Source organism: Neovison vison, chromosome 1, assembly GCF_020171115.1.
Source record: "Neovison vison isolate M4711 chromosome 1, ASM_NN_V1, whole genome shotgun sequence".
Taxonomy (NCBI): domain Eukaryota; kingdom Metazoa; phylum Chordata; class Mammalia; order Carnivora; family Mustelidae; genus Neogale; species Neogale vison.
In genome coordinates, this window is record NC_058091.1 from 138,170,083 (window position 1) to 138,195,441 (window position 25,359).

Consider the following 25,359-nt stretch of genomic DNA (forward strand, 5'->3'; position numbering starts at 1 on the left):
TTCCCAGTAACAGTAGTTCTGCAGCCACAAGCCCGGTGCTCACTGCCCGGCGTGGGGGCCCAGCCCAGCCCCCGCGCAGCATCTCCATGTACAAGCAGTGTGGGTGCTGGCCACATGGGTGGGCCGGTCTCCGGAAACAAGGGGCAGTGCCATCCCCAGCGGCTGGGGCTGGGGTGCAGATCCGGGGGGCAGGGGAGGAATTTGGGCCACCTGCACACGTCCACAACAGGACAGACAGAGCCTGGGGGGCTGGTGGTGGCACTGGCAGCCCGGGAGCTCCGAGGCCACAGAGCCCAGTCTTTCTGGTTTTTGTTTTCTTGGAGGAGTCCCATTCTGGGGTTCAGGGGCCAGGTCCAGAGCAGCCTTCCTCTCTGACATAGAGGGAATTAGCCCTTCCCCTGGCCCAGCTAGATGCAGTCCTGTCCTCCTGCTGGCTCAGTGCCCCTTCCCCACAGTGTGCGGTCCCCAGGCAGGGCAGGGGTGCTCTGCATCCCCCAGAGACACCCCCTGCACCTGTTTCCTTGCCTGGAAATGAGCATGTGCCAGCCAGCCCTGAGCCAGGGCCAGGTGGGTGGTGCAGGGACACTGAGGGTGCTCCGGGGGCTCTGCTGCCTTCCATGGCTCTAGGAGGCACCGCAGACTGTGCTGGCATCTTCCATCCCACTTCCAGGTGAGAACCGGGGCGCCTCCCAGCAGGGCCGGGCAGCAGGCCATGGCACGTGAGCCCCAGGGCCAGCTCTCGAAGCTGGGACTCAGCTTTGTCCTCACCAGGGGCCCTCCGCAGAAACACGGAGCTTTTTTCTTTAGGCAACCAACTCTGCAAGTCCCTTTCCACCTTCCAGATGAATCCCAGGTTCAGTTGGCTCTTGTCACTTCTGTGCTTCTGTCCTTGTTCAAGGATCCATGCTTTCGTGTCCCCTGTGGTCGTTCTCCGGGTTCTGTGACAGCTGCCCGTCTTTAGGGGCGGACACTATCCGAAGCCCCAGTTCTGGGTCGGTTGTGTCCACAGCATGTCAGGCCCGCCACAGAGAGCAGTGTCTCCCAGGGAGAGCGGGCCACCCCATCCTGAGCTTGTCCCCACACAGGTGGCAGGTCTGTGCCTAGTGTCTCACCTGGCAGCCTCGGGCTGTCCTTCCGCCATGCCACCCCTCAGAGGGCACAGCTCCCATTGTGACAGACCCAGAGTCCCTTTCATATGGCAGTGGTGCTGTGTCACCTGTCCCGAGCAGCACATGCTCTTCTGCCAGGCCCTCGCACTGTGTCCAGAGAGGGGTCCTCCTCCCACAGACCCCTCCTCTGGAGGGCGAGCCTCTGTCATGCCACCGGCCCGATATCCTGGGGGCTGCCCTGGCGGTTGGGCCTTCTGGCAGCTCACGTCTGAGCCCCAGGTGGGACTCCTCAGGGCTCAGGCTGTGGGTCTGAGGGGAGAGCCTTTGGGTAAGGGAGGCTGAAAAGCTGAACACAGATGTGGGTCTTGTTTTTCAAACGGGAGATCCGGTGAGGGCAGCGGGTCCCTGGCTGTCCCTGCTGCGCTTCGCGGCGAGTGCCGGGCTCTGTGCCCGGGCCAGCAGCGGGCTGGTGTGCAGAGCGCGGCCGCCGGCACTAGGGGGCGTCCCCGCCACCGGCCTGTGTGTAGCTAGGGGTTGTGTGTGACCAGAATACTGGACTGAGAGTCACGGGTCGGGTCCTCTGAAGCTTCATCGTTGGTTTCGATGAGTGAGAACGGTTATTTGAAGCCGCCTCCTTTGTCGGTGGTCTTAGTAAATGAAAATCTGAGTTTTTCTTCTCAGGATTTCCTGTTCCTTCTCAGGTTGAACTGAATGTGCGTGTGGGGGGGTGGTACCTGGGGAGTTGCTCACTCTGGGTTGTGTTTCGGAAGTGGCTTATGAGGCCAATTGCAGGTCCCAAGGCTGTGTCCAGGCCGCCAGAGGGGAGCCGCCGGGCTTTCCTGGCAGCGGTCTGCGGGTGCACAGGCCGATGCAGAGAGGGCGCTGCCCCGCCTGTGCTGCCCAGGCAGCTTCTGCTGCTTGGAGAACCAGGTTTTAAAGAAGTTCCTCTATTTACCCTCGATTAGGTTTGCAGTAAATGGTTTAAAGAATGGCCGGAGATGGCACTTTCATTAAGTGGGCGGCCTTGCTCCTTCTAGGGTGCTTTTCCCTTTCTTTCCAGACAGTTTTCACTTCACCTGTAACACCTTCCACCCCTGTGATGAGAGCCTGCCTCCTGGTGCTGGAGGGCCAGCCTGGGGCTCGCTGACCCCCGGGCCTTTGCATAAAGGGCGGGCCTCTCTCATCTGTGTGTCCATACGGTTCCCTCCTTCCCTGGTCCAGAGCAGGTCCTTTTGACACGAAGGTCAGGCCACATGCCATTTTCATATTTTCGCCCACAGTCTCTTGTAAAACCGGATGGGTCAGTCGTGTGGCTGTCACCCACACGTTCCTGATGTAGCGGCTGAGTGAACAGGCTCCCCCTCGCCGAGGAGGGAGTATTGGCACATTTACAAGCAGACAGGTGCGTGTGTGTGTGCACGCCCTGGTGAAGGGAGGCTCGCGTGTCATGGCTGGAGCCAACAGTTTCAGGCACTTGTCACCGTGCGGCAGCAAGTAGACAGACCCCCAGCCCCGGGTCTTCCCCCCGATGCCCAGTGCGGGCAGAGTCGGGCTCAGACCGCGCCCCACTGTCGGGGCGGCTCTCGCGGCCATACCTCAGCTGCCTGCCGACCCCACGGCAAGGCAGCTGTGCCCCTCCTGCCTGTGGCCAAGGAAGCCTTCTACTCCAGCTGCCAGGGAGGGACCTCACTCTCCTGGAGCCTTGTTCTCACTGGGTCTCAGGCCATGGCCGCCTGGAAGGGCTCTGCCCCACGTGATGGCGACTCTGTGCTCCGCGTCCCTGGGTGGCTCTTGGCCAGTGCTCTTCTGGTTTCTTAATTCTCTCTCCGTTTCGACCCGAAACAGGAACAGATCATCAGTCTGGTCAATCAGATCTGTGGCAAAGTGTCTGGTAAGAACGGCAGCATTGAGAACTGTCTCAGCAAACCTACACCAAAAAGAGGGCCCCGCAAGAGAGCGACCGTGGACGTGCCGCCATCCCGGCTTTCATCCTCCAGTTCATCCAAAAGTGCTTCGAGCTCGTCGTGAAGATGCCAACACCCGTGTCGATTGATATATATTTTTTTGTAATTATTATATTCTAGTTTGGAGTACTTGCTGTAGGATACAAGCTGTCTTTGCACTAGCTCTAAAGAAGATTTTCTTCTGGTTTTAGAGAACTAATTTTGTTTTAGCATTAAACTGTTGAACTTTTTTTTGTACTTAGAATACCTAGATACTGCAGTTAGATTTTTGAAACTGCCGTATATTCACTGTTTTAAAAACCCTTGAGGGGCTGTATTAATTTGTATCGCCCCTGTGGCTGAAAAAGCCTTTTCGTTTTTTGTTATTTTGTTTTTTTGTTTTGTTTTGTTGTTTTCTTCGGTAACTTGGGGAAAAAAGGCTTTTTAACCCATTTTGAAGAGGGTGAAGTTTGGAGAACAAATTTTAAAACCCATCAGTCATGTGAGCAGATTTTTCTAGAGAGGAAAAGGGATAGGAGACACACACACACACACAAAACTTGAAAAGAAATGGCTTTACTTTGGCTGTCTTTTCTTCTGTCATGTGCAAAACGAGTTTGTAATTTTTAAAACCGGAGAACCCCCATTTTGTGTCTTGGGGTGGTCATGGCAGCTGAAGGCGGACGTAGTTTCCTAACCCGAGGCAAAACACGGAAGAGGAGCGCCGCGGTCCTCTCTACCAGCACATCACTATGCATCTGTTTTCGGAAAAGAGGAGAGCGAGGGAAGACGCCTGCCTGCCTTGGAGGGGTCACGTGAGGGACACCTGTGCCTGATTTCATTAGGAAATCCATTCTGTTATTTTTTGGTGCTGTTGGCTACTTTATCAAAAACCCTTCAATAGCATCCTTAAGAAAAAAAAAAAGAAAAAAAAAGTGATCGAAGCCGTTAAGTGCTTCTTTGTCCTAGATGTGCAATCTCTGTAACATTCCGTCTCCATCTCCCGCCTGTTCCCACCTTCACACGTCAGCATTAATCTTCCCTTCAGTTCGTTTCGTTGGTGGCACACTTCGAGCGGCCAGGAGCTCTGCAGGTCTGCTTGAATGTGAAAATGCATTTGCGCTCACCTTGTCTATTTTTTCTCTCCATGTTGTAACAAAAAGAAGAAAAAAAGAAAAAAAAATCCCATCCCTTTTGTACATACGCCTGTAAATTGTTTTAAATACTTGAGCCTTTTTCTCGGTGGGGGGTGGGGAGGGCGCGAAGACAAGATGAAGAAAAGCCTTACGTTTCCGTTTCTTCATCGGGTGGATTGGATGCTTACAGGGTTTTTCTTGTAACATTTATAAGTGCTGCTTACATCACTGAACAACAACAACAAAATAATAATGGAGTAGCTGTTGCCCTTCTCCGGTTGTGTGTACAGTATGTGTGGAATAAAAAAGGGAACTGTTTTCACAAGCTGTTCTTTGTTTCGTGATTGGATCCAGCGAGCCCGCAGCTGCCCCCGCTGCACTGAGCTTGGCCGGTGGGACTGTCCGGAGCGTCCTGTGATACTTTGTCGGTTGTTGTTGCGGAAGACTGAACTGTTTTTGGAATATTTAACAATTACATAAACAGAGTCAAGTGTTTTCCAATGTGGTTGTCCGGTTTTTATGGCCTTGCTGTGTACTTTCCCTCTTTTTGACAGTAAACTTCTGCCTATGGCTTACAGTTTGACATTTAATTTATTAGCGCTGCTCTGCACCCCTCCCGCGGGAGGGAGGACTTCATGTTGTTTATTGCCAGTTTTTTGTTTACTTTTCAGGTTTGTACTACAAGGTTTAATAATAAAAACGAAGTTTTTTGGATATTTGTCTGTCTTGTGGAAGATGGGGCACTGAAACGAGCTCTTTCTTTCCAGCAACCGGGCCGAGGGCTGACCCCCCCCCCCAGCCCTGCCCCCGGCCAGGGAGTGGAGGCGGCGACACCTCCTTCCCCGCTCCCTCGCGGGCTGCTGGGGGCTGTGGGACATGGCGGCCTTACAGCCGGCCGGGCCGTGCTCTCACGAGGTGCTGGGCTAGGAGCGGTGGTGAAGGGGACACCGCCGGATGGCCGGCTTCTTGGCAGGAACGAGACCAGAGGAGTCCCTCGGGTTATGGCTCCTCCTCCTCCGGGCCCAGGGGTGTGGGCTCCTACTGAAGGAGGGGCAGGTGGTGCACGTGATCTTGTATCCACACATGAAAACCCAAGCTGACTGCGGCCGGATTCTGGAGGAAGCGCAGTATACCTCCAAGAGGGCTTCCTCCCCCGCGCTGAGCAGAGCCGGGACGCGGCTCCCGGCCCAGTCCTGCCTGACATGGGCTCCTCTGTGGCCCACGGGGCCCCCAGCTGCCCTCCCTGCACTGAAGGCCCGAAGGACAGATCTAGCGGGAAGCCCTTCTGCACAAACTTTATTGTCAGCTGTTCTTACAGTCCGTTCATCGGCAACCGTGTAACAAGCCAAAAGCCTCCATTAAACCACCTGCCTTCACAGTGAGGATCCGCACACGGCCGCGTCTCCCTGGCCACGCCGTGGGAGCGCGCTGACCTAGGAGTCGCTGTCGTCCGTGTGTAAAGTGACGAGAGCAGTGTCCACCTCCACTACCTCCTCATCAGATTGGACAATGGGGGACTCACCACCGTCGCCGGGGGCCGGGGCGGCCAGCTCCGTGCAGAGAGACGGCGAGGGAGGCTGCGTGGCTTGTGATTCGGCAGGAGCTGGAGCTGGGAGAGCGGTCTCGTGCTGCCCGATCCCCGATGCGGGCCCTGCGGAGTGAAGGAAATCTGCCATGACGTCCGGCAACTGACAGCACAGCGGGGACAGAGCCAGCCTGCCAGGGGGGCTGGGAGCTGGTGGCACCAGGGGCCCCGAGCCGGGCCTTTCTACCAAGTCCAGGAAAACATGGTGCTAACCACACAGGGTGCATGTCTTGGAGGAGCATCCCATGTCCCCTCCATGATCCCGATCCCTCTACATCCTTGGGAGTAATTCAGTAGAAACAAGGTGAAGAGAAAAACTCCCTCATCTTTCAGCAGTTCTCCCAATTCGTGGAAACTAAAAAGAAGGTCTTAATTAAAGGGGTCAAAGTCACGAACAGATGGTCGAGTCCCTGGGAAAGGGGCCAGCCCTCCTGCCGTTCCCAGCGTCCCGTTGGGGACAGGCCTCGGTGCCTCGGGGGCAACAAGAAGGGGGAGGGCGCTGCCTTGTGCAGAAGTCCGAGGCAGCAGCAGCGGATGGGGAGGAAGGGGGCCCTGTGGTACGGCGGCCCGAGCGGGAGGCCACGGTTTGCTGCTGGAAGGACAGGCCTTGGCTTACCAGCGCCCAAGTGCAAACAGACCCTGCCCCGTCCGGACGGACTATCTCCCTGAGCCTGGGGACAGGGCTGGGGCCTCGGAAAATCATCTGCTGACCTTCCGTGACTCGCAGTTTGGGGACGGCTGTGTGTGGGGGACACGTGCCCACAGGGTTGCAACTAATCTCCAGCTAGGAGCCTGTGCAGAGCAAGAACTCCAGGACCGGGGTGGGGTGGGGGACATCGAGAGGGGATGGGAGGGGTTGGGGTGTGAGCCACGCAGAGCCCCCATCTCCTGTCCAGGCCAGACAGCCCGACTCCAGCGGCCCTCTGAGCCCCGGTGCAGCGGAACGGCCCCTGAGGGGGCCCCAAACACAGGGAGAAGTGGGAGACCGGGCAGCCGGCAGGCCCCACGGGGTGCGCTCAGGGACTGGCACAGTCTGATCACTGTCCTCCGAGGGCTTCCCTCCGGAGGCAGAGGGTGTGTGAGTGTGACCATCTCGCCCACCTGAGACCGGAGACAGCACCGCGTTGTCTTCGCCCCCGGAGTTCAAGAAGACGTCCAAGGCCTCCTGGTCAGAAATGTCCATCAGATCCATCTGCTCCAACACGTCGATGTTCACTTCCATGGACGACATGCTGCCCATGGGCTCTGGGAAGAGAAGGGCGTGAGAGGAAGTGACGCTTCCAGGGGTGCATAACCCCCTAAAAGGTGAGCTTCAAATGCAAAGGCCAGCGTTCGCAAGGTGTGAGGTATCTGCCACTCGAACCTTCTACACCACAGCAAGGACCACTCCCAGTCAGGCATTGTGACTGCCTCCCGGACCAGCCTTGGTGACTTTGGATCCCTCCGGCAGCCACCCCAGTTTCAAAGAGCCCTCCTGCCTGCAGACGACCCTGAACTTGATAATCCCGGCTGAAGCTGTCCTTGCCCTGGTGAACTCCCTTGAGTCTTTGCTCTGAACCACAGACAAGGTTTGGGCAGCTGCAGGCTGGTGAGCGGGGCCCACCGAGCTCCCCGCAGTGCAAGCACAGAGAAGTCCAGTCGGCTCTGGGCCCCGGGGGGGACGGCTGCCCCTGCTCTGGAGCCCCGTGCCCACTACCTCTGTGGCCCAGAAAACTGCAAGCCCTGTGGTGTCCCCATTCCGGGCGTGACAGCGTCCGGCAGACACAAGTTACTTCTGGATGTGGACGCGGCAGACGCAAGTTACTTCTGGATGTGGACGCAGCCTCCGCCCCACTCTCCGGGCCACCCGGGAGCCAGCGCTCGCGAGCAGGGCTGGCAGATGCGCGCGGGGAACACCCCCTCCCGGTTCATTTGTAATGAACTTGAATCAAAAAACAAGGGCTTATTAGACAAACATTTGAGAAAAGCCAAGTAACTTCCAGATAGGAACATCTGTCACCGGAACGGAGAACTCTGGGCAGGAGCTAAATGGAAGGTGAGTGACGACCGGACAGTCCGCAAGCGCGCGCTAGACCAAACGGGCTCCGGAGCAGGGGAAACGCACAGGCCCGGCGCGTCCTGGCTCCAAAGCCCAGGGACGGTGGGGAGCAGCGCGGCCCATGGGGTGAGGAGTTCACCTGCTGGAAGATCTGACCTCCCAGACCAAGGGGGCAGGATCTCCCCCGTGGGAGACAGATAAAAGGAACAGTCCCCTGTCGGCGGCAGGGCAGCTGGGGGACGTCCAAAGGAAGGGGAGATGGGGCAAGGGTGGCCATAACCAGGCTGACCGCTTCTCAACAACAGAAGCCGGGAAACCACGTCCTCTCTAAAATTCTAGAACATTAAATGGCATTTAAGATCAAGGATCACATATGAGCTCAGTCAGACAACGCTTGCCCTGTGAACTGGCACGCAGGGCCGAGGGGCTGCGGAGGGCAGGTCCGGGCCACGAGGAAGCCTGTTTCGGGAAGCATCTCGGCGTGCGAGGCCACAGACAACCAGGAAGCTGGTCACAGGTGACAGGAGCCACGCGGGGTGTGTGGGGAACCTGTGGGGTGGGAGGCCCTGCTCCGGGGGGAGGGGAACCAGAGCATCTTGAAGCACAGCATCGTCAATGGTCAGTGTGAGATTCCAAGAAAGAGCACATCGTTTCTGACCCTAAGTGTGACGGAGCTTACTCGAGCTTAAATGACCCGCCCCGCTTCCCCGCAAAGTGGCAATATCCAAAGCCACGTGGACTGTGGACAAGGACATGCAGTCCCCGTGCTGTACCACAGCCCGGCTGGTCAGGGGCACTGTGCCCACTGGTCAGATGTGGGCCCTGGGGGTCCTCTTCGGCGGCCGCTGGGCTGTCAGAAGGTGGAGACCAGGCAGGTTCTCCTTTACGGGTATGGAGGCCTGTCCGCTTGCCTTTCTGGCTACTGGCCTTGCTTTGGCACAGTTCTGAAAGGTCCAGAAGCTCCCTTTCCTTTCTGTCCCACCCTCTTGAAGAGGGCGGGAGTAGGACTTAGAGAAAAACTGGATTAACAAGCACTGAAACAGCACAAGAAAGATGGTAACGAAGCCACCTCTGCCAGTTATCCCAGTAAAGGCAAATGAATCAGATTTGCTGGTTGTAACAGGTTAGAAGACTGAATGAATTAAAGTCATAAAAATCTACCTATGTTTCATTCATAGGAGACACTCCTGAAACACACAAAAAGCTTAGGAAAAATGGAAAGTAATTAAATGATTAACTTGAAGAAAGCTGACACAGTAATTTTAGTAAATAAAAGAGACTTTAAGGGAAAGCAAAAATATTGGGGTAAAGTGTAGTACTTAATAAAGGTTCAGTTTGCAAAGACAATTCCAAACTGTGTGTGACAATACCATTATGGTTACATTTGAAGAATGGCAGACAAGGAAGATCTAAGATCAAAATCATGAGGGGGAGGAGGGCTCAGTATACCTCTTTGGTAATTACATAACCAAATGGCATAAAATTTAGTGATAGGCAATATTTCAACAGCCCTACTTACAAACTTGTTAGAATCTTGCTCTCAAGTACACAGGAAACATGAAGACAAACTCTAAGTCTTGAATTAAAAAAAAATCCCAGGGCACCTGGGTGGCTCAGTGGGTTAAAGCCTCTGCCTTCGGCTCAGGTCATGATCCCAGAGTCCTGGGATCGAGCCCCGCATCGGGCTCTCTGCTCTGCAGAGAACCTGCTTCCTCCTCTCTCTCTGCCTGCCTCTCTGCCTACTTGTGATCTCTGTCTGTCAAATAAATAAATTCTTAAAAAAAAAAATCCCATTCTCTGACAACCATAATGAAGTTTAGTAGAAATCAGTAACAAACGGTAACTAGAAACACCTTCACGCATTATTTAAAGCCACTTCTGAGCAGCTCGCAAGTCAAACTGTAATGGAACATCTGAAAAACCCAGGAAGAAACCGTTACTTGTCAAAACTTGTAGAATTCTGTTAAAAGTGGTGGACTTTAACCTCCTGAAATGTTCATAGCTTCAACTGCCTTATTCAGACAAGGATCTTGAAAACTCAGCCCAAACGGTCAACTTAAAATGGACCAAAACCCAAAAAACCACCACCTGAAAATTCCAGCACTGGGGAAGAGAACTTCATGAAATATTCCATAGAAACCAACAAAACGAAAAGCTGGGTCTTTGAGAAAACACTTGGAAACAAGTGTTCCGGGTAAGACTCCAAACCAAGGGGTCCACGTACAGATGCGCAGTGTGAGAGCCGCCGCAGCAAAGCTCGCCCCACCCAGACGCCCGAGACAGAGACGCGCCCCGCGGACCTCGCTGTGCCCACCCCAGGCTGGGGGCAGAGGAGTGAGGACAGCCGCGGGGCGCAGTGCTGCTCCCTCCGTGTAGGAACTGAACTCGGGCGGCCCACGTCTGTCCGGGCCTTTTCCTGGGCCTCGGGGCTCGGACGCTCAGGTTTCTACCGCGGCACCAAGAGCCCAGAAGAGCCCCGGCGACCGCACAGCGGCAAGAGCGCACCAAGGCGCGCAGGGGTGCAGAGGGCTCGGCGGAAGACGGCCCTCCCCGGCCGAGGCCCTAACCCTGTGGCGGGCCGTGGGGTCTGCCGGCCGGCTGCACGCGTCCGTCCGTCCGCTAGCTGCCGTCTGTCTGCCCCCCGGCCGCACACCCCACCGCTGAGAGCCGGGGAGCCGGCGCTCCTGCAGGACGGGGCTGGCAGCGCCGCGGTCCCGGGCGAGCCCCGCGGGAGTACGGGTGGAGACGGGGCGAGGACATGACGTCCAGGGGCGGCGGTGGCCCGGGCCCAGGCACCGGAAGGGGCCCTTCCCGCATGACCCGCGGAAAGACCGGCCGGCACAGACCGCAGAGCCCAGCGCCACAGGGACGGCACGGAGCACTGCGACCGGCACGCGGCGGGATGTGCCTGCAGCTCGCGCCGGCCCAGCTCCGCTAGTGCGTTGCAGGCGAGGAGCTCCTGCGCCAGAAGCAACAGGACACACCGTCGCGCTAAAATGGACAAAGCGCTAAATTGCTAAATGTGCCTTTATTTAAAGGCCACTCTAGGATCGCTAAGCCCCGGGTCAGGGGAAGGTGACTGCCTCAGGTCATCACCAGCAAAGGCCAATTCCAGGGGCGTAAGACTACCGACCATCAAGGAAATGCAAATTAAAACCCAAATTAGAGGTCATTTCATACACACTGGCAAAAATTCCAATCTCGCTCTAGCCGGTGAGGACGAAGATGAGGAGTGACGGGCGTGCACACAGCCAGGGCCGCTGTGAACGGACGAGCGGGTTTGGGCGGGTCAGTGACCGAATCCAGGAAAAACAAGTATAACACATCAAACGACCCCGTAACCACGATCCTCCTTGTACGGCCTAAGGAAGCGGTTCTCAAAGTGGGAGCCCCGGGGCCAGCAGGCTCTAGCATTCCCTCACCCCAGAGCTGGTCAGAAACACGAATTCTCAGGCCCCATCCCCGACCTACTCGATCAGGAACCCTGGGGTGGGGCAGCCCTCGCGGTGACCGGGAGGCCGGGAACTCTCCTCCTGTGCACCAGGACGCACAAGAATGTCCTTAACAGTGGGGTTTTTAAAACTTTCGAGAAAGCTCCTGAAACAAGGAAAACCCACCACACCACGAACAGTTCCGCGTATTCACTCAGTAGATCTGGAAATGATTAAGAGCGGAAAGGAACGATCGAATTTGAACGGGCCGGTGTGGACGGTGAGCGGGGAGGTGGCGGAGAGGCCAGGCGGGGCCCTCGGGCAGGGCCTTCGCAGGGCAGGGTGCTGCGTTCGTACTCGAGCTGGGTGCATAGCACATGGGGGTTTACGTCCTTCCTTATACCTCTGGGTATGTTTGGAATATTTCATAACATTTAAAAAAAAATATCTGAACTAAATGTGGCAAAGTATTAAAATGTTAAATCTGGAAAACAGGAGTATGGGACATTTTCAGTTCTTTTCTGGATATTTAAAGGATATTTTCCTAATTCAGTGAGAGCCCATAATGGATCATGGTAAATGTCCAAGTTCTAAATAAAACCCTCATGAGGAGATAAACGCATAAGCTGGTGATTGTGCTTTGAGCGACTCCTCCAATCAAGATGGTACCCTAGGGGGACACGAGAGGAATTTTAGTTTGGTGCATTTTTATCTGTTCTCTCTTCTTTAACTTTGCTAATCTTAACACCAGCCCACACATCCCTCCTCCTCTTTCCCAAGCACTGGGTCCATCCTGGACATCCGCGGGCTGAGTCAGAGAGTCTCAGGGCACGGGGGGCACCCCTGACTCCAGGATTCGACTCTGCTGAGTTCCGGGAGGCCCCCCAGGAGCCCGAGATCCACTGCGGGGACGCACGTACAGAGCAGGGCGCCTGCAAGCGGATACTCGCTCCCAGCTGCATCCTCAACATAGCGGCGATAAAGATGCCAGAAGCGGGTCCGGACCACCCCCGCTCCCGCGCCCTGTTCACACTCAGGTGGCTCCCAGGTCCCCTCGCGGCCGCCGTGGCGCTCCACCTCTGTGGGTTCTCCAGCCTCACCCTGACCTGGGCGGCCCTTTACACGGACGCTTTTCTGGGTAAAACTTCCCATGCCTTCGTCTTCATTAAAAACTGATGCTTTGGAAAACGTGAAGAATTCAGACTGCTATTTCTGATGTTGCTGAAGGAGTCCGAAATACCATGTTCTCCTATGGGCATTTCATCATCTTGACGGATTCTCCCACACGAAACCGCCCCACGTTCATCCCTGGAGACAACTGCTCCAGGACACAGGCACGTGGGACCCGCCGGGCTGGGAAGCCCAAGGGACAGCCGTGCAGAGAGATGCCTATTATCTGTGAACGTCCTTCCAGCTCTGGCTGCAGCACAAAGCGAAAAAGCCCAAATCTTCCAATTTTCTTCGTCAGTGCTTTCAAAACCACACAAATTGGCAACATGTGCCCAACTCCACATTTTTTTTTTTTTAACCTTATAAAAATGAGCCCAACACTTCACTGGAATTTGAAGAAGGCTCTTTTTTAGGTGTCTTAACACCACACAAATTGAACTCCTTATTTTTTAACTGACTTCTATTCAACAAGTGCTGACCATGTCACTGTGCTGCCCAGAGGGTTCCTGTCCCCAGGGGCTCACCATCAACAGGAGGAGGGGGCTTCTGAACCTGTGCTGCTTCCGCCACACCGGCCTGCTCGGCGCGTGCTCAGGGCTCCCCCCGTAAGAGGGACTTCATCTGCTCTCTGCTCCTCTGGGCCTATAAACGTGCCGAGCGCCCAGGGCCTTGTAAGGTCTGCTGAGCAAAACCGACTAGAGAGCTCGCCGTTCCCTTCGCTGTCCCACCTCCTCCAGGCCCTCCTGGTACAGGGGCAGCTGGTGATGCTTGAATCCGCAGGTCATGTCCGTGAGGACGTGCATGTCTGTTACGGCCTGTTTGTAGCCCCCAAACTCCTATGTCGTAGCCCTAACCCCCACCGTGCCGGTGTCTGCTGCGGGGGGCCTTTGGGAGGCAAATAGGCTTAGATGCGGTGGGGAGGGCTGGCCCCCCCTCAGGCGATCAGTGCCCTCTGAAAAGACACGCCCGAGGCAGGGGCTCTGACTGCCACGTGGGGGTGTGGTGAGATGCGAGCCAGGAAGAGGGCTTGGTCCCTGGGAACCGAGTCTGCCAGTGCCTTGACCTTGGACCTGAGCCTCCAGAACTGTGGGAAATAAACGCTCACAGTTTAAGGTGGCTGCGTGTGGGGGTCCATCACAGGGGCTCACGCTAAGATGGCCTCCTCGTCACCCCAGCCCACGACAGGACCCAAACCCCTGCACCCCACGGGGGCCGCTTACTCCCAGCACCAAGCACCGGAGCAAGTGAACAGCGAGCGTATTCGGAGGAGACGGGCTGCCTGACTTTCCTAGACAAAGACGTGTCAGCTCCGTGGCCTACGACAGGCAAGAGCCACCTCCGGAGAGACAGATGCTCACCATCCATTCTGTCTGACCCACCCGACCGGCCACACGACGCGGCCTTCAGCGCACTCCGAGGCGCTCAGATATTACTTTTCATCTGTTTCCTCTACCGTATTTCCCTTCCTTGCTTCTGGTTTCTTTAACCTCTCCTGGGCAGGGCACGGGGGTGGGCACAGGCCCGAAAAAGAGGGGAGAACAGTGGAAGGTAACAGAGCTATGTGGGGGTGTGGTGAGGGACGGGGGAGCCCGGGAAAGCCCGGGGAGAGAACAGAGGCGGAGGATGAACAGATTTGGGGGGGGCAGTCTGGGGTGCAGGAGGTGCCAGGAGACAGGTGAGCAGGGGCGGCCTTGGCCGCACTCCTTCTGAGGCCCAGGGTCTTAGAGGCGGGTTGAGGGACCCCGGCCCTGACGCCTCCCCTGCTCCGCTGGCTGCTGGGGAACCATCGAGATGCAGACAAGCGTAAACATTCATGCATCTCGATGTACCTCACGTAACACGTATACAGGGAAAGATCTCCGCGTGCAGCTGGGGACGGGTTAGAAGCAGCACAGCACACTTCCTGACCGCGAAGACGCCGCTTTGGACGCGTGTCCTTTTGGAGCATATTTGAAAACACGGGGAATGATCGCGTGCGATGCTGAGATAAAAGCGGACACACGCACGGTGTAACAGCAGCTACGTACGCAGCCTGGAAAGAACCACCCGAAAACAGTTAACAGATTCTTCTGTGCTGTAGAATTAGGGGTAATGTTTGTCTTTTTTACTTTTTAAAAAACACATTTTATGATTTCTGAGTATCTCCAGCTAAAGCCAGGAACTACCAGAAGACACATAACCACAAGACATGTGGTACGACGCGCCGCCCTGAGTTTTGGGGACTCACACCGGAACGGACCCCTGGGGACTTTACCCCACGCCCGCCCGTGGGACAGGGACAGCAGCGTGACGCCGTCTCCGTGCTCCCAGGGAGGGCCCCGCTGCCCGCGACCCCCCGCCCCCCGCCACTTGCCTCTCCTCTCCGCTATCTGCAGGTAACCCGTGGACAGGTACTGCTCCATGTCCTGCTGGAAGGCCTCCTCGAAAAACTTCTGCCGCTCCTTCAGCTTCGCTTGCTGGGTGTGCTCCGTCTCCAGAACCTTCTGCGCATGCTCCGCGTCCAGGTCGGCTGAGGAAACAGAGAACTCTGCGTCAGGGGCTGAGCAGGGACGGAGACAGGGAACGGGAACAAATCGGACCCCCGTGAGCCTGCAAGCTGAGGGGCCGGTGCCCCCTCGGAGCTGCAGGCAGCCTCCCCTCCCCCAGTCTGGGGGCCGTCCCGGGCCTTCGCCTGTTCTGTCCCCCCTCCCGGAACGACCTTCCCACCACATCTCCACTGTGTACGGAAAAGCCGCTCATGTGCCAAGACCAGCCTCTCCGTGAGCCCTTCACCTGACTCGGGGGACCTGCCCCTCCGTCCTGAGGCCTCCGCGTCATGGCCCTCCAGCTTCTGAAGCTTCTAGCGACAGCCCAGCAGGTAAGATTCGGGCCGCAGGGCCCGCGAGCGCTGGGGAGGGACAAGGACACAGCCGCAGGGGCGCGGGTCCTCTTGGCTTTGCTGCTCACCAGCCACACAACCTGCCCGATGACCGCGGACTCCCCGGGGCTTCACAGGGTCCATCGGGATTTGGGACAGAGACAGGAGCCCCATCGTGACATGCGACTTCAACGGCATAACGTGAGGGGCCCTTTGAGTCCAGGCCGAGCCAGGAAGAGCAGATGACAACCGTGAGTCCTACCAGCCCCAGCGGCGGCAGCGACTCACCAGCAGGAGCCGCAGCGGCACTGGCCACCGGGTCCACGCTCTCTGGGGCCTCCCTGCCCTTGGTGCCCCCACGGAGACACGGCTGACGACACCCAGGTCAGGTGAATACCATCAGTCACCCTGTCCGCGGGCCGCGGGTCACGAATCCCTGCATCCCTGTTTCATGAGGCAGCCCCCAAGATCCCCGGCTCCCCGGGGCTCACACCCTGCAGAACCCCGGACGGTGACCGCATCCGACTTCACTGCCACGATCAGCTTCCGCCCTGCGGGCAGGCCTGTGCCAATCCCCGGACACTGTTCCCGGAGAAAGGGAAGTGACCAGGGACACACCCCCAGGCTGGCTGAGAAGCGCCGGGGCCAGACGGCAAGGAGGGCAGGCGGTGTCCAGGGATGGAGAGCTGTCCCTGGGGGCCACTGGCATGGAAGCAGGGGCCTTGCGGGAGCTGCGGCTCCGCCAACACCCTGAGGAAGTGGGTTCCTCTCCGGACTCCCCGAGTGCAGCCTGCGGTCGGCCTGGGAGGCGCGGGGCCTGGATGGCGAAGCCACAGACGGGGCGCGGAGACGCCTGTGCGGTTCCTTCCACCCACGAAGTGTGCCCCGCAGTCTCAGGCAGCGACGTGGGAATACTCCGGATACACCCGTCGGTCCAGCCCTGGCCAAACCGGACTGGCCGAAGGATCACAGAATGACAACTTGGGTTATTTCCTTCACACAAATATTCTGCAACAACCACCTGCTGGCACACACGATGCTAGAGGCTGAGTTGGGCGGAACAGAATGCTTCGGCGACCTAACCGCTGAGCGTGAAATGGAGGGGCCGAAAGCTGGAACAGACACCATTCCCCACAGTTTTCCTCTGGGGAGGGTCCCACCTTTGGGGCGTCAGAATTCCTACAACTTAAAAACAAAAACGAATCCACTTAAAAAATGGACAGAGAATCTGAAGAAACGTTTTTCCAAAGAAGACACAGATGACCAACAGGTACACAAAAAGAGGTTCCAACGCTACTAATCATCCCAGAAATGCAAATCAAAACCACAATGAGAGATCCTGTCCCGTCTGCTAGGTAGACGGCCACCACTGAGGAGACCAGACGACAGGTGCTGGCGAGGATGCGGAGAACGGGGCGCCCTCACGCGCTGCCGGGGGGAAGGCAAGCTCGTGCAGCCATGGCGGGAGACGGTATGGAAGGTCCTCACTCCAGTGAAAACTAGAACTACCCTACGGCCCAGCACTCCCTTCTAGACCACATGTCCACATGACATGAAAACGGCGTGTAGGAAAGACCGGTGCACCCAAGCATTACTCACAGTCGCCAAGACGCGGATAACGCAAGCGTCGAGAATGAATGGATGGGGGGGGCGTGTCCACACGCACACAATGGAATACGACTCATTCAAAAGCAAAAAGGAAATCCTGCCATTTGTGACACATGGACAGGCCCCGAGGGCGTTGTGCCAGGACAAGTCAGACAGAGAAAGACAAATACTGCAAACCACTTAGATGTGGCTCTAAATAGGCCAAACTCGCAGAGCCGGGAGAGCAGCGAGATGGTCACCAGAGACCCCGTGGTGCGGGAAATGGGGAGAGTGGGCCAAAGGGCACAGCCTTGTAGTTAGACGAGATCTCGTGGAAGACACTGTGCTTATAGTCCCCGGCGATCTATCATAAACTTCAAAGTCGCTAAGAAACTAGATCCTAAATGTTCTCACCACAAAAAAGAAATGACAGTTTTGCGAGGTGACAGCGGTGTTGGCAAACGCTTCAGTGAGGTGTACTTGCCTTGAATCAACACGTGCACCTTAAACGGACACAATGTTATCTGTCCATTATATACCAACAGAAATCCTGAGGGTGTTATCAAGGGACTTTTTTTTTTTTTTTTAAAGTAGGCTCCAGGGGCACCTGGGTGGCTCAGTGGGTTAAGCCACTGTCTTCGGCTCAAGTCATGATCCCAGGGTCCTGGGATCGAGTCCCGCATCGGGCTCTCTGCTCAGCGGGGAGCCTGCTTCCCCCTCTCTCTCTGCCTGCCTCTCCGCCTACTTGTGATCTCTGTCTGTCAAATAAATAAATAAAATGTTAAAAAAATAAATAAAGTAGGCTCCATGCCCAGTGTGGAACTCCCGAGCCCGAGATCAAGACGTGAGCTGAGACCGAGAGCTGGATGCCCCAGCGACAGAGCCCCCTCCAGGCACCCCTGCAATGATTTTATTTATTTTTAAAGATTTTATTTATTTATTTGACACAGGGGCAGGGGAGAGAAAACACTATCAGGGGGAACAGCAGGCAGAGGCAGAGGGAGAAGCAGGCTCCCTTTTGAGCAAGGAGCCCGATGTGGGGCTCGATCCCACAACCCTGGGATCATGACCTGAGCCCACACCAGCAGCCTGACCAACTGAGCCACCCAGGTGCCTGCCCCCAGCAGTGGTTTTTAACAACAAAAAATATACAGAACTTGCAGTGAACAGTGTACGAGGCCCACTATGCTTTGCCCTAATCAGTCGCCTGACCACCTCCACTGATGGCCACCACCACACTTCACAAATGCTGGGAATATCATAATCCTATATGCATGATATACCTTAAAAACTCAGTAATGGAGTTTTTTTTTAAGATTTTTATTTGGAAATTAAGATATTATTTTACTTATCTTGGAAGCAAGAGAGAGAGAGAGCATGAGCGGGGTGAGGGGCAGAAGGAGAAGTGCGCTTCCCACTGAGCAGGGAGCCCGATGCGGGGCTCGATCCCAGGACCCTGGGATCATGTCCTGAGCCGAAGGCAGATGCTTAACTGACCAAGACCCCAGGCGCCCCAATGGAATATGGTTTTAATCCCAAATCAGTTACAGTCTCCAGGACTTAGAATATTCTGGGAGTTTTTATTGTATTCTCTCCTACATCTAAGCAAGGAATAGAAACTAGCATTAACTGAGCAACACCAACAGAAAGGAAATCTTCCCGACTTCATATAATTACAGGTATTGGCCCTACAAAGCACCACGGTTTACACTCTTAAAATCACTGTATTTCCATGTCCCCATCTCATAGGTCCGTTTACAGGGAGCTGGTGTGGAAGGAGCGCAGGTCTGGACTCAGTCCAGGTCAGGTGCGCAGACACCCCTGAAGCTACTTCCTGCAGACCCTGCAGGCTCCCCTGCCCGCACCTCTCTCCATTTTTCTGCTCAGGGTGCTCTTGGGAGTCAACCAACGGGTGACGGACGTCAATGTATCAATGCTCCAGGGTCCCATGCTTTGGACGGGTGGCTCCAGGAAGCATTCCGAACACTTCTCGGAGATCCTGGGGACTCAGCCCCTGGGCTCTGCTGTCCACTTGCACAAGGCTTCCCTGTCTTGGCTTTTCCTCCGAGCTCAGGCTCTGCGTCCTCACTCCTGCTCTCCGGGATCGCCTCCCACACAAACGACCAGGCCTGGCTCCCAGAAAAACCCACGCGAGCCCAGCCAGGACGAGCTGTCATGTAACCCTCTGCGCGTCCACGTCCTCCTCCGTACAAGGAAGGTAAAAACACTTACTCGGTAAGGAGTTGGCAGGACTCAATGAGGGAAGGGATGGGAATCACCGGGCGCACAGCACTGACCAACAGTGACTCCTCCTACCAGCGCCATTTGAGACAGCGGCCTCTAGAGCAGGAATATTATGAAAAGGACACCTGAGCCATCACCATGCGCTAGGACGTGTGCGACACAGAATCACGCCAGCCCACTCAGCCCCACTCAGGCACTTGGGCATCAGTCCCCTTCCAGGGGCCTTAGTAGGTGTGCGCGGGACTGAGCGGACTCGAAGAGGGGAGGGAGGGGACTGAGGAGGGTGTGTCTTCGTTTGTGTCACTACAGCCGCCAACCCCTCTGCCCAAACGCCTCCTGGCTCCCGCGTGCGTTGGAGTAGGTCAACCCGAACAGAGGAGAGATGCTCCAGATGCTTCAAGCAAAGTTAAATTCATCTTAAAAAAAATAAATCCGGGGCGCCTGGGTGGCTCAGTGGGTTAAAGCCTCTGCCTTCAGCTCAGATCATGATCCCAGGATACTGGGATTGAGCCCCGCATCGGGCTCTCTGCTCAGCAGGGAGCCTGCTTCCCCCTCTCTCTCTCTGCCTTCCTCTCTGCCTACTGTCAAATGAATAAATAAACTCTTTAAAAAAATAAATAAGTAAAAATAAAAAAATTCCAGAATAAGCAGGTCAAAAACAGAGATCAATGTAGAAATCATCAAAGGGGTTTTTCATGAAAGAACACCTTGTGTTGATTGAATTAGACTTTCTATAGACAGTTGTACAAGCTTGAAAACGTTCATTCTTCTTAACACTTCTGTTTCAGAAGCTCAATTCTTTTTTGCTTCTGAATTCTAAGTCCTATGGGTTGTTTTTTTTTTTTAAAAGATTTTATTTATTTATTCATGAGAGACAGAGAGACGGGCAGAGGCAGAGGGAGAAGCAGGCTTCCCACTAAGCCGGGAGCCGGATGCTGAGCTCGATCCCAGGACTCTTGGACCATGACCTGAGCCGAAGTCAGACACTGAACGACTGAACCACCCAGACAGCCAGTCCTATGGTTTTTTTATCTTAGGTTTTCTATACTGGAATGAAATCCAGTCACATGTCATCCTTCACAAAAGCAGGGGTGGATCACGGAATTTAAAATGTCTTAAAGGAGAGGAAGAAGACCACTGTTTTTGGTTTTCAAGCATGTGACGCCGTCCTTCTGGAAAAACTGGCGACTGCCTGATGCCGGCTTGTCCCTGACTTCCGAGCTGACCGCGTGGTGACGGTTGCTGAGCAGCACGGCCACCCGAACCAGCTCTGCGGTCAGGGGGACGATGAAAAAGCACAGGGCGGATGGCAGACACAGCCGAATGGCTCAGCCTTGCAGAAGCTGCACCGCGGCCTGGGGCCTGAGCGGGAAGGTTCTAGAGCCTCGGACAGCCCACGGTCAGCCAGCTCTCGCCGCCGGGCAGCCGCATCTGGGGTGCTGCCACCGTGGGAGGCCGTCTGCGGGGGGATTTCAGATCTAGGGGTTTCACAGCATCCAGATTTTAGAATGACTGTGGGAAAATCTTAAATTTTCTACACAGAAAAATGACCCCTTGTTCATGCTTGAGAGGTCATTCATTATACTGGGAAAAGACAAATACAAAGATTTTAAAAAGAGCTTCAACATACGACCTTAAGGTGAAAAAGAAAAAGAAGAACGACGCATGCACCAGCAGCGCTAGCTCTCTTGCTGGAAGGCCAGAGCGGTCACCCGCACGTCACCGGCCGGCACTGCGCCCCCACGGTCGGCCCCGCTTCCTGTGACTGCCGCGTCCCCTCCAGGTGACACTTTCTCACAACAACAAACTGGTGTCAGCAATTCTCAGCTGCAGGTTTCGTTGGGCCGTAAGAGCGGCGAGGCAGGCGTGTATGCGCGTCCACTGAGCTCCTTCCGGGACCGTGTCCCGCCTGCGCCTGCGCACAGAGCTGGGGGCGCCGACCGACGACAGGTGCCGAGGGCTGAGACGGCCCCCACGCCTGCGGGGAGCCAAGAAAGGAGAAACCTTTCTCGGGTAGAGTTGACCATAATCCCGTGAATCCCAAAATGTCAGAAGAGAGGGAAATTTCTTAAGTATGAGAGTTAAGAAAAACGCTGGTAATCTCCATATATCATTTAAATATCGAGAACATTTTTCATTCGAGCTAAACAACCAAGAATAAAAATAAATTTAAAATCTAGAAGATATTTACAATTCAGATGTTTTTAGACGGGGAGAGTGTAAGAATTCGGTGATAGTCAAGTGCATGTGGCAAGATTCAGGCAGATCATGCGACATCTCTGTACATTTCTAAACACCATCAGGTAAGCGGGGGCGCGTGTGGGGCTCCGTCGGTTAAGCCTCTGACTCCATCTCAGCTCACATCTTGATCTCAGGGTCATGAGTTCAAGTCCCACACTGGGCTCCACGATGGGTGTGGAGACTACTGTTTTGTCTTAAAGGTAAACAAATCTCTTTCCTGAAGGTTTTTAATTACAAACTTAAGGGCTGACAGTCAAACCACATGACCACTAAAGACCATACTAAATTCTATCCGTATGACAGAATTTAAACTCTGGGACTAATGTTTTTCATGCTTCTAATTATTTGCATTTATTTAATAGGTCTTTATGGATGCATGAATCATGCATGTACATTGTGGAAAATTTTTAAATTTTTAAAAAGCAAAAATAATAAGGTGAAAATCCCTCTTACGTAACAGTGAAGAGGTGACCACTGCTGGCATCTCGCATCCATGCATCAGATTTTCTTTTGTCCTATTAGGTTGAACTGTACAAAACTGCAACATCTGATCCCTCCCCACCCTTTTTCCTTCGGTGCCACTAACATAGTTGTTGAACTCTGTACTTCTAAGTAGTCCCAAGTTCATGCGATGTTGTCAAAAACAGGGTATCAAGGGCGGCCCCACGCACCTCCCCACCAAACCTCCACCAATGTGAACATCTTAGTTAATTATGGTGTAACATCAAAACCAAAATAAATGACATTAGTACAACCCCCAGAGGTCATTCCAATTTCATCATTCACTCCCTCGAGTGTGTGAGCATGTGCGTATGAGGGCAGCTCTATGCAGTCGAATCCCAGTACAGTCTTACACAACAAACCACAATCAAGACACCCAGCTGTGCCAACCCCCCAAGGCCCCCTCATGTTACCTCTTGTGACCACACCCTTCCTCCCCAACCAGGAATCTGGTCTCCAAATCTATTAATTATGTTATTTCACAAATGTTACAGAATGGAATTATGCAGGATATATCCTTTTGGGACTGGCTTTTTTTCACTCAGCATAATTTCCTCGAGGTTCATCCCAGCTGGTGCACATGCAGATAATTTGTTTTTATTGCTGAGTCCACGGTCTGGATGTACCACGGCTTAACCGTTCACTCATGGAAGGACAGCTGAGTTGTTTCCAAATTGGACTACTACGATAAAGCTGCTATGAACATTTGTGTACCAGTTCTTGGATGAAAATAGGTAATTTCTGAGATTAATGCCCAAGAACACAATGGCTGAGTCCTAAGGTATGTGCCCTTTTTTTTTTGTTTTGTTTTGTTTTAGTTTTGAAAGAAACTGCCAAACTCTCTTCCGCAGTGGCTCTTCTACATTCTAGCCCTGCCATCAGCGTATCCGTGCCCTCGCCGGCACGGTGAGACCTTCCAACTGTAATGCAGGAAATCTGTGCTTTCCTCCTCCTTCTCCCCAGAGTTTGTGTCTATTAGAAACAACTCTGGGATTCCTCTTATTTTCAATAATTCCTATTTTTCTAAAGGTACGTTTAGTTCCCTGAGATATTTTCTTCCCTCTGTCCCCCCCACTTTACGTTTCATTTGGACTTAATAAATATTTAATTTTGGAAAAATTCTGTTCAGAAACTCAGGACTCAGATGAAGGCAAAATATATAAGATTTCTCTCCAGTGTTAAAACCCACGTAGCTTTTTGGCCTTTTTTTTTTTTTTAAACTAGTTAGCAGTAAATTAGTTTTCAAAATAAGGTATACTCATACTAGCTTGTAAGTTTTCAAAATAAGGCATACTCAACCATGTTTAAAGTCTGCCAACCTCCTGCCCCAACCTTAAAAAACAGTGAATACAGATTGTCTTAACTAGATCAAAAACAGACTTTTACTAATGGTTTCCTGGAACCGGGGTTTTTATACGTCCATTTAAAAAATGTCAAATTCTGCACCCGACATTTCTACAGTTTTTAACAGTTTTCTTCTGGCCTTCATCAACAATTAGTTGTTGAGACAGACTTGTAAGTTTTGTAAACCATACGTTATTTCTACAAAAGCTATAAAGTAGTAAAGAGCCCTTATTCCTCAGGATTGGTATTTTTAAGAAAATTTTCTGCGCACGGAGAATTACCAAAATTTTTCAAGAAAGTTAAATGACTTTTTAAGAGAACTTCTCCTCACCTCCGACACACACCTGCGCGTGCGTAAACACACACACACACACACACACACTCCCCTCATACACATTTATAGGGAACCAGAATTCTTTTCACATGCAGTTAAGAAAGGATGCTCCTTACCTACAGTACAGGAGTGTTGCAAAATGGCAGGTTTTGCAGACAGAATAACTAACTTTCGGACAACAAAGCGCTCCTTGCAAGCCCTGAGAAGACTTTCCAAAGCTCGGTCCTCTGGGACAGCTCCTGGAGCAGCTGTTTCCTAAACTCATGTCACCGGAAACAAACACAAGTCCACTATCTAAACTTCAGGCACATTTTACAATTTCTACCAACCACCCTGAAGGAAATGACCACTATCCAGAGTATGAGTAAAGCAGAGAGTTTTGTGTGCACAAGGTCTGCTGAAAACCGTGGGGCAGAAACGCTCAGAAAAGACAGCTTGCTGTCCTTCATGGGAGGGACAAAGCACTCAGAAGCTGCCCCCAACCCCAGTGCAGCTGTGAGCCTTTGCCCCCCCCATTCACCCCTCCAGGCCCAGGGCTTCCTGTCAGTGAAAATGGGGGTGGGGGGCAGGGTTCAATGTCTTCCATAAGGAGCTTATGTCCAATTCTAAACACCACGCTTCTATTTTTACTTGCAAAATGGTGACTGGGGCAGGAAGAGGCAATCCTAAATCCTGTGTCCTTTTTGGTAAAATTATATGAAAACCAGATTAGCAGTAAGAAATGTGGAACCTTTTCAATTAGACAGTGACATGTCGAGAAAATTAGCTTCAATTAGTAACAAAAACCTGGTGGTATTTCTGCATTCATTTTCCTGCTTAAACAATGACTAGAACCCAAAAGCTTCAGATTAATGGACAAGTGAGCAGTGCAGTCTGCAGCCAGAGGCTCTGTGAGTTATTAACCTGTTGGGACAGCCACAAGCTCGGGGGCGAGGCGGGGGGGGGGGGGGGGGGGAGGGCTGCCAGGAGAGCTTCGTAGCCTGAATATGAGCGCAGGAAGCGCCCAGCCTGTGGCATTTCCTGCAGGGGACCAACAAAGGACCTGATGGCCAAGATGAGTCACCATACAAGGCAGTGGTTCGATGCCATTTTAAAGTGCTATCATTCTGGGATACATAGACAAAAGATACCTTTTACAGAAACAGTACATAAAAATGATAGAATATCAAGCCTATATCATGACAGCCTATTCCTTGGATGATTTCCAATTTTTTTCTTATAAGACTGAGAAAAAAAAACCAAACCTCAGTCTCGAAGCTTTGTGTTATAAATATTTGGACAAGAGCTTGATTACCTAGAATTTTTAAGTCAGATCTGACACTTTCCTGAGTTTTACTTAGGGTACTGACCTACTTAATAAAAATTATTGGGGTGGGGGGGCATTAGATCTTTAGAGGAATCCTTTCCAATTCCGAAGGTATTTTCCTGTTACTACAACGAAAGACTATAAAAAGTAGAAACCAGCTGCTTACGTCTAAATGTGGAAATCAGCTATTCCAGAGCTCATTCACATAGGTTATGGAGATGGTAGGCCAGGGGTTCTCAACCTTTCGTGGCATCAAAATCAACTTGAGGGCTGGTGAACACAGAGATTGCTGGGCCCCATGTCCAGAATTTCTCATTCAGTAATTGCTGGGCCAGAGACTCCGCATTTCTAACCAATTCCCAGACGATGCTGATGCTGCCGGTCTGAGGACCAAACTTTGGGAACCGCTACTCTAGGTGAACTGTATCTGTTCTTCCACTTCGTTCAAATTCTTACTTTGTGCAAATATTTATACAATGGAAAAAAAAAATACATGACGGGGAAGCTGCTACACTTCAGGAAAATGACAGAAA

At 53.5% G+C, this 25,359-nt stretch overlaps 2 protein-coding genes across 5 annotated transcripts in view; one reads left to right on the plus strand and one right to left on the minus strand.

Moving 5' to 3' along the window:
- JARID2 (jumonji and AT-rich interaction domain containing 2) overlaps positions 1–4,902 on the plus strand; it is a 259,997-nt gene extending 255,095 nt beyond the window's left edge. For all 4 annotated transcript variants that reach the window (XM_044259295.1, XM_044259321.1, XM_044259304.1 and 1 more), the window contains one exon: positions 2,955–4,902. In XM_044259295.1, the coding sequence (XP_044115230.1) occupies positions 2,955–3,137 (183 nt within the window). In that variant the 3' untranslated portion in view covers positions 3,138–4,902. The remainder of the gene's footprint in view (positions 1–2,954) is intronic.
- A 565-nt stretch (positions 4,903–5,467) lies between these two features.
- The window catches only part of DTNBP1 (dystrobrevin binding protein 1), a 128,087-nt gene continuing 108,195 nt past the window's right edge, over positions 5,468–25,359 (minus strand). The window contains exons 8-10 of the mRNA XM_044259328.1: positions 14,766–14,921; positions 6,875–7,018; positions 5,468–5,839 (exon numbers count right to left, since the gene is read on the minus strand). Of these exons, the coding sequence (XP_044115263.1) occupies positions 5,622–5,839; positions 6,875–7,018; positions 14,766–14,921 (518 nt within the window). The 3' untranslated portion in view covers positions 5,468–5,621. The remainder of the gene's footprint in view (positions 5,840–6,874; positions 7,019–14,765; positions 14,922–25,359) is intronic.